The 18,072-nt window shown below is 38.5% G+C and overlaps 1 protein-coding gene across 1 annotated transcript; it reads left to right on the top strand.

Moving 5' to 3' along the window:
• The first annotated feature begins 6,076 nt into the window (after positions 1-6,076).
• On the top strand, positions 6,077-11,066 carry LOC145486934 (uncharacterized). The gene is made up of 2 exons (XM_081465641.1): positions 6,077-7,104; positions 9,676-11,066. Exons 1-2 carry the CDS (start codon positions 6,750-6,752, stop codon positions 10,098-10,100), a joined length of 780 nt encoding a protein of 259 aa, XP_081321767.1. The 5' UTR covers positions 6,077-6,749; the 3' UTR covers positions 10,101-11,066.
• Positions 11,067-18,072: the final 7,006 nt, after the last annotated feature.

Genomic DNA, 18,072 nt, shown 5'->3' on the forward strand with positions numbered 1-18,072 from the left:
TGTCAAACTTTCAAATGGCTTAAAAATGGAATGTCTCACCTCATCACTAACCAATTAGAGAATCTCTGAAACGCCAGTAAACGCTTTCACTAGCGATCTTTTTTGCCTTGATTATCCATTCAAATTGGGAGGCGTGGTGTTCTCATGTGCGCTCGTCTCCGGATCGAGCGGTCCGGGTTCGAGCCCTGGCTGGACACATTGCGTTGTGTTCTTGGGCAAGACACTTTACTCTCACAGTGCCTCTCTCCACCCAGGTGTATAAATGGATACCGACGAACTTAACACTGGGGGCAACCCCGCGATTGACTGGCATCCCATCCAGGGGGAAGTGGAAATACTCCTAGTCGCTTCATGCTACAGAAACCGGGATAAGCTCCGGCCTGGTGGGCCAGTTGACTTATCCATGCAAATTGTTACTTCATGCAACCCTGGAACAGCTTTGACCTCAACATGGACACTGTTGTTCTTCACGGTGTCAACTGATACTAACCTGGTTAATACTTCCTTTCTACCATTTCTTTTGTTTGTTATTCATCATTTAAAAGCCTTATTTAATCATGGAGTTTACAGCTCACGGAATCAACTAACATACCGTGACAAAGCACCAAAAAAGTCAGATCAGATTTAACCTGAAACCGTTCCAGGTGGAAAGATTGTTCGAGATAACATTGTGGTATTCACATATACGAAGTGTCCTTGAAGAAGTCGAACCAAAACGTTGAGGTGAGCAAATTATTTGAATGAGTATCGCAGTTAATTTCAGGGATTATAAATATCATATCTGTTCAGCTCACACGGGAACAGAAAATGTCAGTGATTCGCGAAATTTAGTGATCGTCTAAATCAAAGCGTCTATTTTTCATATGATAGTTTACGTTGAGCAATGATCTATTTTCTGGGAGGACTTATGAGAGCAGTTTGCTGCTTGAATGAAAATTTTCCCTTCGAGAACATGTTTTTTCAAAAACAAGTTCTGTTGAAGGCAAATAGTGCGTAGCGTGGCATTTCCGGTTCTCGCGAGGAGGGGGTTAAATTCAGGCGGGGTTAGTTATGGAGCACAGCAATTTCTTGTAATCGTTATCCAACGAAACAGACAACTTTTCTTCCCAAAGACCCCAAAAAACTGTTAGAGGAAAAAGACACACCCCCAGATGTACTGATATGTGGATTTTAGACAAAATAAAACGAGAAACGCCAAGTTTTCACTACGACCAGTTGTTTACGTCACGGTCGAATTCTCTGTAGAGAGTGTTTTTCACAGAACAGCCGAAAGTCAAACACAATATGATAATTTGGATTGCAGAGAAGTTATACGTGTTTTGAGCTAAATCCTGCCCTCTGTAGTACAACCATAGTTTCTTGCAGACCATTTCGATGTTCGTTTTCACCAGCTTAAACGAATCAGCCGACGAACAAAACCAAGAGAAAATGAGGTCCCTTGACAAAACGAAACATGTTCAAGCGAGCAAAGGAGCCCACGCTTGTTTCGACGGTCTCCAGCAATGTCTAGCTTTAATTTAAAGCGAAACGTCTCGCCGTTACAAGGTAGCTTTATAAGTACATTTTATCATGTGTTCATCGTGAGAGAAACGATGAGCTACACACTGCAATGGAGGAGATCCACTCGGTATTCAATCGGCAGAGCTGGCACGTGGAAATGCAATTAATAGTGTGACGACGTTTCATGACTCCCTTCGCAAGCTTCTAAGAATCAGGCTACGAAGCATTCGCTGCCCATTGACTGCAATGTGAACAGTTTTATACCCACCTGCACATTCACTGTCCACAACTGAGACCTCGGCTTCTTCAACAATCACAACGACGCTGCCAAGCGTCTCTGGCTGCCAGCTCTAGTACGAACGTTTATAAAATTTACACACTTCCAGCTCCATTCTGCGCTTCATTTCCCCAATAGTAACAAAAAAACGGACCGTTGTGAACGAGTCCACATCCGGAGCAGACATCCTTAATTCAGAGCTCTTCAACACAAGAAGCGTATTTTTCCTCTACCAATTCAAGAGAAGCATTTTGACAAATTTCGCAGCCACACGGCCTCTCAGTTGATAGAAATTTGCTCAGAAATTTTTGATCAGCATTGTAAAATCGTGTTACCAATAGACTCTAACAAAACGATGAACGCGACGTAGAGACAGAGCTCTGTCCTGCGACTTGCAGCTGATGTAGGTCATTGAACACGTCGACAGAGTATTACGTGATCTTAGACAGCGGACATGTCAGCTTACCGAGTCACTTGATGATGTCATTAAAATTACCATGAGGAAGTAAAGATAGGATATTTAAATTTAGGTAGTTATATTAAACAAGGTCTGGTAAGCATGTTTGTCGAAAACAAGTTCAGTTAGGCGTAACAACGAATTTCCGGTCCTCGCACAAGGGGGGATAACATCGGGCGTAGTTATCATGAAAAACAACGTCAATTTTCGGTTTTATTTCAAAGCACATTTCGATACGTTTGTTGTCTACATTCCTCTAAACTTTCTGTCCTAACTATTCCTTATTTACAAAAATACGTCTAGGTAAAAAGTGTCTAATTTTTTGCGAATCGAAAGGCTTTTAATCTTAAAAAAATTTTTGCATGTTTTCGTTGTTGTGATTGAATGGCAGACTGACAAGTGTTCAGTCACGCGTCAGTTGTTCCGTACAGTTTAATTCCCAAGACAAAAGCGGTGAAGTGTTATGGATTTCCTCGGCTTAAAAACAACACTGCGTGCTCGGACTAATATATATAACGATAATTATTATTCAATCAACATCTTATCAAGCTAAATATGTTCTGAATCAGAGAGCAGCACCGTCTTTCCACCTCAGTGAGTGGTCCAACTAAGAGGGAGATCGGAGAATAAAACTGGAACTATATCACATGAGTACTCTGGGGTAGAGCCCGCTCTTATGCGCTGTTGGTTAAGGAGATTAACCGTATAGAAGGGTAGCAAGATAATTTTACTGTTATAAAGGCTTGTAGGAGTGTTGCGTGTTGTCATTTTCATAAGCGCGTATTTTGGAGAATAGCTATTTGTCAGTGCTTTTAGAATCTTGTATGAAGGACGCTACTCGAAAGCTAGCACTTTTGCTGCTTTATCCCACTGAAGCTCTCTAACTCCACAAAAACGAATGCTTAGTACTTAGCAATGGCTTTAGCGCCTTGAGCTGCTGTTTTCTCCTGGTATTTTTGATTTTCAAGAGAATATCAATCTCTTGTGATGTTAGATTGCAAGTATTCTAAGATTTTATCTACGGCTTATGCCGGTGCCACTTAGGCACGCAGACTGGATTATGCATGTATGTATTCTTAGACTTTTCACTGACCTTTTCTTCCTTTCTCTTCCACGTTTTCGGTCAAATCCTAGTGGGATAATTTAAAATTGGAGAAATAGGCAGATTTTCATCTTGAAGGCCAAAAACGAAGTGTTATAAAGCCAAAGAGAAGGACAGAGGATTCAGGAATCAACATCTTTCTGTCCAAAGTAAACAATAAAGTAGCTTTTCAGCTATGTATATCCCGCTTACAACTAGTCAAAAGATCACTGATTAGTAATCGATATTCATTTGAAGAGCATACGTGGTTCCATAGATTTTTCTTTTTTGCGAAATCATTGACCTTTGGAACTTGCAAAATCTCAGTGTGGCGTGAGCAGAGGGAATAACTGGTATTACCAGTTTTACTGGATCCTTGAAACCTGATTATAGATGTCTCTGGGGGCAATTTACATGAATTTTATTTATTTACTCATGCAATTATACAGCAGTGTAAAGCGGAATCGTAAAGGGTGGATTACTTTTCCACATGAAAACTCGAACCGTACTAAACGGTGTTGGAACCCTCTTAGTTTTGTTCCTTTCATTGATCATATCAGCACTCACTCACACTTTTGGGTTAAGCAAGATTCAGCTAGGTGATGTAATTTTCTGTAACTGTCAAACTACATGGAAAGTGGAAATGTTGTTCTGTGAACACAGCGGGGGAGCATAGCTCAGTAAAAGAATTTACACACGAGCTCACGAATACAGATCACGACTTATGAATTTACTCCTTCCTTTTACACCACAAGCTAAAATCTTAGCTTAATTTGCATAATCAATTTTGCGTTAAGCGCATTCGATCTGTCCAGTTTCATTTCAGGGTTTAGTTATCTTGAGAACTCTCTGTCAAACAATTCAATTTTTCTATTGCCTTTGTTTCTATATAAGATATGAAACAACTCCTTTGAGGCAAGTGTGATGGTACGGAATAAAAAGCTTGGGAGCTTGGGAGCTAACTCCAATAAAATGTGAATTGACAGCAATGTCACAAATGTTAGTCTGTAGAATTTGCCAAGTTTTAATATTTCACCGTCCTTGATCATGTATAATCTCAACATTATCTTGGACTATCACTGCTTAAAAATCGACGATTTAGACCTCTTAGCTTGACTTAGCGGGAAACTTTCAAGTCCGGACGCACATGAAAGGATAAATCACCGGGTCTTTGTTCGAGCCCCGAAACGACATATTTGAATGTGTACTATGGATACAGCGTTCTGATGTAATCTCAGCATGCAGTTCATATGTGGTAACGCTTTTAATGTCGGCAAAACCAAATATATCTAGAGACAGGAACCTAAAAGAAGCAAAAAGAAAAAATCGTGCGCCAAAGAGGGCGATATTTTAAGTGATATTTTTCGAACAGTTTTAGTAGAGTTAAAATCCTCTCTTTGGGCGATCGATGTTACGGTTTACGCAGACCTGATATGACCGCGCTATTGTCGTGAAAAGCAAAAGTAGACTAAAACTTTAGATCAAAATGTCGAATTTTGAAAGTTCGTAATCAGCACCTGCCGTCAAATCTTTTCACAATGGCACCTCATGAACAAGTACAATGGAGAACGAACCGCACATCACATAAGATCGATTCAGTGCGTGGCAACATTTGACCCACACACTCTTTAAAAAATCTTAACAATGCTTTTGGCGGGGACTTGAATGAAAGTTTTAGCGATTTTTTCGATACCGAAATGAAATAGTCGAAATAGCCCAAGGTGAGCCATGAGGAATGAGGCTGCACTACAAAACACGAATTTGGTATGTGCAATGCAAGGTATGCTTTCAGTTTATTTTTAACTCCAACCAGGCTAGGACGGCCAAGGTTAAGGTAGTGACTGAAAGATTTATACCAAGGCAGGATTCCTACTTGTCGTAAAGCATTGCTGAGTAGAAGTAAGCAAAGTTGTATGCATACAATACAAGCCAGGAATAAAGTGACTTCCTTCATAATCATTAGTTTCAACTGATTTTTTCGCGGCATATATTTCTTGTTGAGTTGTTTGAAGGGCAATCCTACCACGCAACCCGTTGCGCGCGCTAAATATAACATGGTGATGTTCTATTTTAAAAGAACCCTCTCATAGGTGGAATCCGAGCCAAGAGTATAAAAGACGCGCGAGGAATCGCTGCAGTGCATCAACGAAATAAAATACAACTTTGCATAGCAGACGTGTACCGCGTCTACTCTCAGAGAGCGCCATTGAAAATTGTTAGGTTTGATATGAGTCTTTGGATGAGTAGAAGCTCTTATTGTGTTTCTCAGCGGGACATTGCTTCTTATTGAAATTGAAATCTATTCAAATTTTATATTTACGGTTCAGTAAAGCTTCGTCTTCAACACAGTACTTGATATGATCTTGACAACACTGACTAAATTGTGGTAAAGTGACGTTAGTGGCAAAGAAAGACGCATTCTTTCTGGTTGAGTAGGTTAGTTTGTACACAAACATAACTGCGCTGGGTGGAAATCTGAACGCCAAGGATGTTTGTCAGCGGAATATAAAGCAATTTTAAAAAATAACAAAATAAATTAAAATGATTCATAAACTATCCTGGGTTGGAGTTTCCTACTAAAATATCGCTCGAGATGAAGGGGGCCGGTTTAATAATAATAAAAAAGAAAGCAAGTGAAAGAAATTTATAAATGTTTGCGATATTTTGAACTGGAAAGTGATGAATATAGAAGAGTACCTGCTGTATCTGGAGCAATAACTGACTTTGTTTTTTGCTATTCTTACAAAAGTGCAATGGAAAAATGGCTCCATAGTCACAGGAGGTCTTCCGTGTTCTCTTACAGTTTAGATAACGGAAAGATAATCACGACTGCCCAGATAATTCAAACAAAAAACGGTTACAAAATATCGCAAGCGTGGATTTCATTTCGATATGAAAAAGAAGAAGACTTAATCGTTAAACCACAGAACTTAACTATGTTGGAACTGACATAACAGCTCAACTTGCCCGAGGCTAGAATTGAAATGTGTGGGAACGTTATGTCACTCCATCTGGAAGAAAAAAGAGACGATTCAACTGACTCCATTGTTCGTCCTCCGCTGATTAAGTTAATACGATTTAATTTTAATTACTGATGAAGCGTGTGTCGCATTGTATGCTCGGAAACCCCAGGGTGACATTTTCAAATTCACCAGACACTTCCTAGATAAGTAGAAAGCCTCGCTTCTAATTGAAACCCTGGGAGATTTCCACCTAGCTGGTCAGAGTGAACGACAGTACCGCTCTGCAGACGGTTTTCACGGTATGTCGGTTAAGTAATCTCGACGCTGATTCGATTAAACCATAATTTGACCACAGACATAACATTCCGCCCAGACCTATAAGTTACCCTCAAAACAGTCCATTTCAAAATTCATCAATTTCAAGCGAGTCCTGTGGCAGCAGTTGGAACGTTCCGCAAAAAATCCGACGACATGATGGACGAGTGGCGCCGTAGGATGCCAACTCCACACTTGGCGACGTCTATTCCGCATTACCACGCTCTTGATTTTGGAAGAACGATGCCTCTGCGGCATCCACCAACGACAGTGCACGCCAGACCTAACATCACCTCCTCGCCTCAAACCTTCCTGCCTTTCTCACATACGCTAGGTCATCGACTGCCAATCCCTATGGCAAGCAGAGAGCTGTCGATCTCTTCATCCTCTTCCTCACTTTCCTCTACACAAATACAGGCTTCTACTAAAGAAAGCGATGCAAGAGCTCAAAACGTGGAGAAGAAGCGATGGCAAACGGCGAATTATCGCTGGATGTTCACTAAAAGAAAAGGTAACAAACTCAACCTGCTATTGATCCAACTCAAACATTAAAGGAACATGCTTGCAACATTTAGATTTCTGATTATTTCTGTTACAACGTGTACAAACCCGTCAACAAACTGGTTCACCACCATATTTCGTCTTTACATTGCTACATATTAGTTTGTATTTTTAGCTTTAATCGAGTACGATTTTTCGAGTGCTCATTAAACGCTTCGTAAATCATACGAGATAAAATCTAGATACCTTCAATTCGCTCCCTCAGAGTTAAACCATCACTGAATAGTTCTGAATTCTTGTATCTCTGTAGCATTTTTTGTGTGTAGCATAATCGAAATGAAACTTTTTTTTTTTTTTTAAGTTTACATTTATCACCTGCTCGAGGATTGACAGTTTTTTCGCTAAGCATGAAACACATCATTCTTCGAATCCACGCGCCATTGAACCTCAAATACCATGGACAAAAAAGAATGCATCTCTTTTGGAAACGCGTATATTAATCGATTGGTAAATATTGAACATGAACCATCTACTAACACAGGTATTGATAATATTTTCAACAAGCATAGCATTTTTAAAGCCGATCAGTTTTACAAACTGCCAGGTGACGACGAGGGATTTTAGTCTTTTATTGAGAACAAGGGTCAGGGAATGGAACACAAAGATTCCCTCAAGGAGGACCGGTTGTCTTGTGTATTATGCGTTCATTCGAAAGCTAAGACAAAATACAACCTATATATCAAAATAAGTAATGAACTCGATTTCACAGTTCATCTAGTTAATCATTCTGCGCTGGATCAATGCTTCGAGAGTCGGAGCAGAGCAAAGTTCACCACCGCCTCTTAAGGACACAAACACCCGAAAATTCACTCATAAGCTGCGGAGAATAAAATTGATTTACTTTGATTTAGTAAGCTTGTTGGTTTCACCTGCCCCGGTGTGGTTGTTTATTTACAGAAATACAGGAACTCCTTCCCGAATATTTCGATTAAAAGCTGTAAATTGGTAATTTATTTTTTGAAGTGTAAGACTGACACTTCTCAAATTCTTTATAATTGCCTTGGCTTCAATATAATGTCCTAATTGAACTCTTGAAAATTCATGAGTTTTTGGTAAACTAGGCTCTAAAACAGACTCGCTAAATCGCGTTGTACTTGATATCTCTTGCACAGAACTGGGCAATCCTAGACAGAACATTTGGACCGGCCTTGTGTCTTCAAAGATCATCAGCCTCCGAAGGCGTCATTAAAATTTTGCTCTATATTCTAAGCAAACAACCTTATTTCTTGGCCGGCAAGAAAGCTTACAAACCGTCGCCGGTAAAGCAGAAGAAAACTAGTGCCTTGATTTAAACTGCATTCATCAGTGTAGTTCCAATTGACCATAAGCTTTCAAAATTCTCATCAGCGTATCAGAAACCTGCCCTGACTGTTGCACCCAGATTGATCCATGTAATCGTAGCTATTCTTGCTCCGATAGCTAAATATAAACTGCCCAAAATAATGTGAACAGATTCTGCTAACTTTTAACATAAAGAAACTTAACAGTGTTCAGTAGCATTTATGCTAAAGGTGTGCTAGAAAGCTTTAAAGAATTCAACAGCGCTACATTGAACAAGACCATCTCTTCAAACACTGATTGGCAAACGCATCATTTCTAACCGCGGTGCAAGCATGCTTTAAACACAATGCACAACATATAATACGAACTTTGCAGCATTGAAACAGATTTTAAATTACTTCAATTCGTCCAAACGCGATTATCGTAACACTAATACTTAATTTGTTTTATTCTTTGCGAGATTTCCTGTCGCAGAATCGAGCAGCGGCACAATGAAACCACGATCCTTCCATTAATCTATCAGTGAAGCATTCAATTTAATACGTGTTTGTTGATGGCTCGGCGTAACCCCGAGTGTAGCTAACGGAAAATCAGTGACTCAAACCCATTTTTGCAGTGTTTTTATAGAGTGGTCTTCATAGACATAGAGAGAAGGCATTTCAGCCTCTAAAAGATTTAGGAACGCACCCATATTAAATAAACTAAGGTCGGCAATGTGCAGTGTAGGTGCTTCTCTTTCTTCTTAATCTCGCCACAAATTAACAAGTGGGATCTATGCTTTGTCTTTCAAAGAAGTTTTATCGTTTTCTCAAACGAAGTAGAAAAAGGTTATCTCGTCTCCCATCAGTTTACATTCATCTTTAAACATTGTGACCCCGCTGAATATTAAAAACACTGTCTAGCTTCGCCATACGTTCTTACCCCTTCCTACGATAATTAAAGCAAACAGAAAATATATAATAAGTAAGGACGAGGGAAGACGTTACTGTTTTGAACCGATCTACATTCAAGGCTATATCCCTTAACTATATTCAAAGGACAAGTATAGATTGAAGTGTTATGGAGACGAAAACCTCTAACAGAAGCAAATTGGTTGTGGTTTGGTTTGATGCATCAATGATTTCAAAAAGACACCTTTCGGAAACCTGAAGGCATGATTTGAAATCAGTTATTAGTGTATCAAAGATAGCGGTTCTTTTTGTTTTAACGGTTTTCGTTTTCTTTTCGTGTCTTCTTACAGCAGGAGCTGCTAAGGTCTCAGAAAAGGAGGAAACAAGTCCCGAGATAAAAAGCCAAACTGCAGTGAGTCAGAAGAAGAGATTCACCTTCACTCAACGACAACTCGTCGAACTCGAGAAGGAGTTCCACTTTAGCAAATACTTGACACGGACACGACGCATTGAAATAGCATCTAATTTGGCGCTTACTGAAACACAGATTAAAATATGGTTTCAAAATCGACGAATGAAATGGAAAAGAGAACTAAAAGAATCAATTCGAAAACAAGGGGTGAATGAATCGTCTACAGTGCCCTTCAACCATGGGTTTCATAATGGCTACCAGCGATCTCTTCGAGAAAGCGCCCCATCTTATCAGAGGCAAAATCCAGAACTTTATGTTCAACATACCGCACCTCAATATTTTCCCAATTATCTATCGCTTTAATGTACAAACAGCGCAAGAAAACCTAATTTATATAGCACGAAAGACATATTAATTTAACAAAAGTATACTCTAAAGCAAGAATAGGGACAAAAATATTTCTATCTCCGCAGAAGAGGTATTTAACTGAAGCAGACTATTGTAGCAAGCTACAACCAACTCAAGGGCTCTCCAAGTGACAAAAGCTAGAGCCTAAAAAAAACTGTCTGATTAATTGGATTTCATTTCAGGATGAAGTGAACATCTGATAACATCTTATCTAAATAACATGTACACACAAAGAAGGAAACAAAACCGAAAGCCAAAGAGAGGAAATAGTGATTAACCGAACGCCTCACACAAAAAGTGCGTCCGTAACAATGTTCAAAGGAGATTGATACCTTTGTTTGAGTTGAGGCCCTGGCTTTGCGCTCGCTCCAAAGAAAGCATTTTCGTGTCCTTATCGCGAAGCAAGAGGCCACACACGGCTCCAGAATTCAACCAAATGGAACGCGGCGGTAAATTTTAACACGCCTATAAAAAAAAATTGGGGCAGGCGAGGCAGTGTGCAATGCAAAGTTGTTTATTAGAATATTCCATCATTCCTTTTCATTTTGGCTGTCAGTCTGTCGTTGCTTGCAGTTAATCTGACTGTTTCGTCGATGTGGTCTTTGATCTGAGGCAAGCGCTCCGATTAGTCAATGTCGCTAGGTATTATGTGAGGAACAAAAGAGAGGCAACCCCGTGGACACGAGGCATGCGCCCGTCATTTAAGATCGATTGAGTCAAACAATATTACAAGGAAACTTCACCGCGCAGGTGTCCAAATACTGCACGGAACACGGGAAGGGCATCTAAGAACAAACTTTCTTTGTGAAGATCACACCTCTTGTTTACATTCCTGTTGCTATTTTCACGACATTTCTCGACAATCCAATAATTTTATTTTTAATATGCCTACCAGAAAAAAAAAAACTTATATTGTAAGGATGCGCCAATAAATATCAAGTCTACTATTAGCTGTGTGTAAATCGTAAATCAAAAGAAATAAAATGAGATCCAGCTTAAATAGTCTTTTGTGACTCTTTGTTATTCGCCGAACTTTTCTGTCACAAACGATGACGTCACTTGTTGACGGTGGAATGAAAATAAATATTTTCATACACTAATAACTTCTAGCCAAAATGTTTCGTCTTGCAACTTTCTCTACGATTAAAACTTCAAAATTAAGAAAAGTAAATAAAGGAAAACAGATCCCTAAAAAGTTGACTCGAGTACAATGCATGTGTAAGTCAACGATTCAAAACTCTTCTCATTTTCGTTGGGCGCGTCATTTTGAGAGCAAAGTATAACCAAAAGGTGTGAATAGAAGCTTCTTGACCTGCGGTGTAAGTTAAAAGAATTGATTGATCTGACAATTCAATTAAAATAAATCCAGTTAGATTTTATCGCGTACTTCAAATAAGTGAGTGACGCTAAGAGTGTGCAAGTTGTTATAAAAACGTTTTGGCGGTGTAGAGTTGCAGGTGGAAATGCTCTAGATAAAATCATATAAAGCCTATGAGACTTGAGACAAAACCAAATAGCCGTACACGAAGCTCTTATCGGGAGACGCCATTAAAAAGACGCTGTATATATGGACCAGCATACCAGAGAACATTCCAGGGACATTTTCAAATATATATAGAGTGGCAAATTTCAGGTTAATTCTGCAGTACACATTACTTAAGAAAACGTGAGAAGAATGTTTAATTTTTATGAAACTCTTGAGAGTAACAGCTGTCTCCTTTGAATTCCCACCAAAAAAGTATTAAGTGCTTGCATGGTTAAATAATCTTGTGGTTTAACGTCGCCTATGTCTTTTGTTGTTGATTTATGAACCGTTAGAGGCGATACCACAAAACTTGCATATGTCGGCACGCGATTTGTTCCAATCACACATGTTTTAAAATACTGCTTTTTTGGAAGACACTATTAGTCGAGTCATGCACAAACTTAGCCATGCGACGCTCAGAAATGCCAATAACTCAAAGTTATAACTCTTGGCCTATCTTTTTCTAGTTTGCTGACTAATTGGGCATAAACCGTCTCTAAGCTGTCCTCTGCACCGTGCGAATAAACGTTTACGCGACTCAGCTCGCCGGACACGCTAAATGTTCATTTGAGGGGCGAAACACTAGTACTATTTTGTAAACAGTCACTCTTTACTTTGTAATTATGAGTTTCCGGTTCTGATTAACAGAACAACACGCCACAAAAGATATGTGTTTTGTGAGAAACGGTGGCATAATAGATGTCCTCGAGGAAAATTTGCTTATCAAACTCATCCATCATGAATCTATCAACTCGGGATGACTAGGATATTCATAACGCTGGAGGGCTTAAATAATAAATCGGCAGCCTCTTATGCATACCAATTGTTCTCCAAAATCGGCACTTCATTGAAAATTGAGATTTCAAAGTTCAGTTGGATTCGTGTAATAGCTTTTCGATGAGAATACTCTTACTTAATTTCAGTAAATCCTAGTTATTTTTAATTATTCAACAGTTCAATGGCTCTCTTAAGTGTTAGCCTTGGCAGTTACGTTCGTTCAAAGCCTTTCCCACCAGGGGGTCAGTTATTCTGCTAATAAAATTCTTTCTGAATGCGTCCACCTCTTTCTTCTACGGAAAAGTAAGAGACTTGGAAAAACGTCTTCCACTGAACACAGAGGTGAACTTTTTATTTAGACTCATTAAGCGAACAAATTGTACTTTGAATTTTGTTAATTTGTTTTTAGTTTGTCAAAGTTGTACCGGTTACGCCGCAGGGGTCGGCAACTTAATTCAACTCTTAATCAAATACTCTTTAAAGCAATCCGCCAAATTAAGTAGATAAACATTGAACTAGCAAACAATATTTCGTCCCAAAAATAAAAATTATATATGTTTTTATAACAAATGATTTGATGTTTGTTGATTCTGATCGGCACCAGTCAAAAGAAAGTTCACTAACAGGGTTGACACAAGTTATGAATGGATGCCTTTGCATAGTTATCTTTTGATATCTGGCGTTGTGCGTGACACTGCAGTACTGCATGGCTGATCCAGTAGGCTACCTTACTTACATAAACGAGCAAATCTAGCTGAGAGCAAAAATTCTGAGCAAACTATTTCAGATTGCTTTTGTACATAGAAACGCATGCCAACACATTAATCTTCTAAGGTCTCCAACTTGCTTCTTTTGGAACAGAGACTGGGAGGGGTAGATTATATCTCCCAGTGAAATGATGTCTCCCAGGGAAAAGCCCAAGTGACATTTCAGTCTGCATACCTATGGGAATGATTAAGGTGATTTCCGCAGAACATTCGAGCAAAATCGGCAAAAGTAAAGCTACCAAAAAACGTCGTAGCATGGTAATATTTTGAATAAAGGCAAGAAGAACTCAGTTACCGAGATTTAAGCTCTCAAGCTGACCCCCCTCCCCCCCAGGGAAAATTTAACTAGGAGTCATCCCTATTTCAATTAAAACGGACGTTTCGCGTTAGTTGAAAACACAATAACACACGTATTAAGCATTCTTACGATGTTTGACATTAACTTTCTCGAGAACTGATGCTTGGGGATTTAATCGTGGGGTCACCTAAAGAAATGATATACGGTGGGGTGTTTTAAATAGTATTCAAAAAGTTATCGTGCTGTGAGTAGATTTTAGGGAATAATTTTTGCACTTATTGCTCGAACTTTGAGCGGAATCCATCTTACATTCTTTAAAAACACAGATATAGGCAGACATACTTTTATTTTATTCTAATCATGATTATTTTAGTATTGTTATTTTAATTATTTTGGTATGAAGTATTCATTTTTAGCATTTTAATACTGTATGCTCATTCTTGTTGAGTGTCCCCAGTTGGTCCGCTGGGACTAAATACTTTGACACTTAAATAAAGGATGTTATATTTTTATTTAAGCTTGGAAATACATACACTTCAACAGCTAGTTCGTAGAGATATTCCGATGTTCTGTTGTAGGTAACAGCGAAAGAAATAAAACCAACGACCAAATTAATAACTTAAAGTAATATTTATTACAATTACGTGTTGACAACAAAATTTACATTAAGAATTAAAAGTTGCAAGTCGCTGGCTCAATGTCCTTAGCAATGCGACACAGCCAAGCTTTGGGTGAAAACCTTTTTAATAGACCCAATACAGTTGGGAAGACAAAAGTATCTGCGAGAAAGTTTCATTTGTCCATACAAAATATTTCGATTTCTCTTTAACGTGTAAAGAATGTAAACCCCAGTTTTAAAGGTCTATGTAAACAGCGAGCTAGTGAAGTCATAGAAAAAGTCGCGACAAATCGAAGAGAATGAAATAACTACTAGTAAGCGCAAGAATTCCAAGGGAACACAAATCGTTACAAATGTAGATGTACGTAAAACAGCATTTGTAAACCGGCTGCAGAAGTTTTGTAAGGGGGGAGGCGAGGGTGTGGTGGATAAAGCAAACCAGGTGGAAATGAGCACGAACAGCAAGAAAATACAAATAAAAGTTGCTCCTGCGGTAAGAAAAATACGAGATTCTTAATTTACCTACGACCTGATTTTCACCACATAATGATTGTAGATTTCAAAAATATACTTATCTGTGCATTATGGAACTGTGTGTCATTATGGAATAGTTTAGAAAGAAATCTTAGGCTAAGCGAATCTCTGAATATTTTTAAACGAAGATTACGAGGTAAACTCTTACGTGAATTTTTATTTTGATAATACAATATTGTGACATAATTCTACCCTATTTCATATCATTTTTATAATTCCTTGGTACGTTGATTTATTTCATTGTAATTTTAATGTAACTTATTTAGTAGTACTGTATTAGTACTGAAAAGCCCCCATGGGGAGTGCTAACAAAATTTGTATTGTATTGTAACTGTTGCTATCAATCTTTATTTTTCTCAGCTGTCGGACGAAAATTAATTCTAGTCGTTTTATATCTTAATGAGAATAGTTTAATGTCACAGGTCAGGAGGAGAAAACAGTAGTTAAGAGCTGTCAGAGAGAAATACTTACAAGCCAGGAGCTGAGGAAGCTGTCACAATACATGAAGTCATTTCTTTCTTGACGTGAATAAAAAGGAAACTTGAAAAATGTATTTAAAAATTTTTCAAGTCCCGCTAAGAGCACAAACCAGAGGAACTTTTGTTTTGTCTTTGTGTTTTGTTCTTTTTCTAAATATCTTTATTTTTGCATTCAGATTGCTTCCACAGTTAGATAAAAACTTATTTTGAAGGCAGAGAAGCCAAATTACTCGCCTGAAGGTTGGTATGTGATTAGTATGGCTTAAACGGAAGAGAAAGTTGTTGAAAAATAACCAAAAATACTTCTGGACGGACACTATAGGTGCTAAGGTTATCTAATCTGCATTGAGTTCTGTAAAACTGAATTACTTAAAGGGAAAGTTTTCAAAGGTTCGGCTAGTTGGTGTCTTGGTGAAATGTTTCCATAGGAAAGTAATTTATTTTCAAAGTAAAGATACGGCAGCGACGACGTCAGGGTCTGTGCCAACTGTCAATTTCAGATGTAGGTCCGTAACGCATACATGCGATTAAACCACACTGTTACTACTGTCTGGTTATATAGTTCAAAAATTCAAAACAAAACTAGCTCGTATCACCTTGTAACAAATTCTAATCTTAAGTAGCAGTTGAAAAAAAACAACTGAATTATTGGTCTAAGAATGTATGAATAACCCACTTTAATTATATCAGAATATAAGCCACATCAGCTTTAGTTGGCTTTCAACGTCGAATTGGAATTTGGAGATGTTGGTTTTTGCGGAGGGAAGAAAACCGGAGAACATGGAGGAAAACCCTCGAAGCAAGGCGAGAACCAACACCAAACTCAACCCACATATGGGGAGCAAGCGGTCGCACCACTGTGCCATTCCCCTTTAAACTCTAACACCTAGACCCACCTGTATTATAGCTAGGTGGACGTAGACGTCAAAATGAAAGGTTTATTTGGACTAGACGTTGTTAGTAGAACTCAAAACACTTATTTCCCTTCCTTTCCTCTCCCCTTCCTTGAGGACGTTCTGAAACAAGTGATTCATTACCTGCCCGCAGTAGATGTTTGAAGAAAATCTATCGAGTTCAGCATAGACATACACGAGGTCATACAAGACATGCTTATTTAATACTTCGATTTTCAACGTTTAGAAAGCATGTCATTAAAATACCCTGGCTTTGCAGACTTTCCCTTATCTGCCAATTAAGGCCACAAATCAAATTTTCCTGATAACTTATCTTCACTGCACGTGTCATGTTACCACTGCTAACAAACAAATGTCTAGAGTTTGGAATCAGTTTATCGATCGTCACTACATCATGTGCCTGATCCTTTTGATATCGTGTGTGTGTTTTTCTCATCTATCCGCCACGATCAAGTGACACTTGGCTTGTGGCAGTCAGTTCGGATCGATATGAACTGCTAACTTTAATACTGATAAATAGATGACCCCAGTTGTGGACGAATCACCAAAAGTTATTCGACTACAGGGTACATTAAATTTATTACATTTTAAGCAAAAGAACGTTTGATTTGTGACCCTGGTAAACACGCGCAGGTTTATAAGTCATCTGTTTCCAAACTAAAGCTACATGAATGCCATCATATAGTATCGTGATATTATCATATACCACACGAAATAACTTCAAACCGAATACATTTTTAACTGTTTGGTCGCTACCCACACAGAACTTACTCAAATTTGAGCGTTCCGTTTTCTAAATGCTTGCAACGCGAGGAGAATCACTGAATTTAAAAGTTCTTTACAGCAGGGTTAATAGCTAGGATTTTAAGCAAATATCGACTTGGAGGCTAAATTCCCAGGACTCTGAAGTTTCAGTCCAAAACAAAGATTAGTTCATATACATTTATGTTAAGGGTATTTTTACTGTAACTTTAATCTTGTAAGTAATCAAAACAGGAGAGCTATGGACCTACCATTGGCTGATAACAGGTTTTGGAACTAAAGCTTTCGCAGTTGATGTTCAGGAAAAGCTGTTGCTTTAGTCAAAAACAACAACTACTTAAAGAAAGATCGATATCGACGAAAAGAGAAAAAGCAGAAAATATGGTATGACTCCTATTATAACTAAATTAATTGTCAAGAACTTGAATTTCGCTAGTGCCTGAATAGTACTACAGAACAAGGGGCTACAGGGTATTTCTAACGAAATATTTCGCCAATAAGGATTGAATTATGTGGTTTAGTTTGAAACAGCGTCTGCAAACCAAGGAGACATATCACAGTTATCTTATTCATCCTTATCCAATATGGAAACGTCTCAAATTTTTCTTAAGCTTATTATTGAGTTTCTGCAGATCTTTCTTGAGATAGCGTGTTAGTTCAGCTTGTAATTGCCACGCTAATGAGGTTAAATTATCTAGTGGTCCCTAATTATGCTATATTGACTGGACATCGACCGTTGGGATAAAGCGCAGAGAAGCTAAAATGCTGATTCATGATGAAACATCTGCTGACATTTTCAAGTAATGCTGGTGTGCTAGCCGGACGAGAAGGCACTTATGTAACGGTTTCGCCTAAACTGTGCAGATTGTTTTAATCTGACCAGGCTTGTTTTTTATTGCAAGGCCTCACCCTGAATTGTCCTGTGTTTTAATGATCTCAGTAAGTTTTTGGTTTATTGAACTAGAGTCTCAACGTCGGGGACGCAGCTCTTTCAACTAAGCCACTTAGACATGCTTCAGTTGTCTTTTTCTCAACGCCTATAATCCAGAGATAAAACTCGACTCAGTTCATGTTATTCCAACCTTTAACCCAAATGAGCAGAAATTTAATTTCATGTGATATTGTTTATTAGCTGTACAAAATAGTTCTAGCTTTTTAGTCTGTCTTTGAAACCCTACAGTGTAAGTATTGAGCAGTATTTTCATGTGGTACTGTTCATTATGCTGTACAAGGTGGTTTTAGCTTTTGAGTC

This window comes from Orbicella franksi, chromosome 5, assembly GCF_964199315.1.
Source record: "Orbicella franksi chromosome 5, jaOrbFran1.1, whole genome shotgun sequence".
In the NCBI taxonomy this organism is placed as follows: Eukaryota; Metazoa; Cnidaria; class Anthozoa; order Scleractinia; family Merulinidae; genus Orbicella; species Orbicella franksi.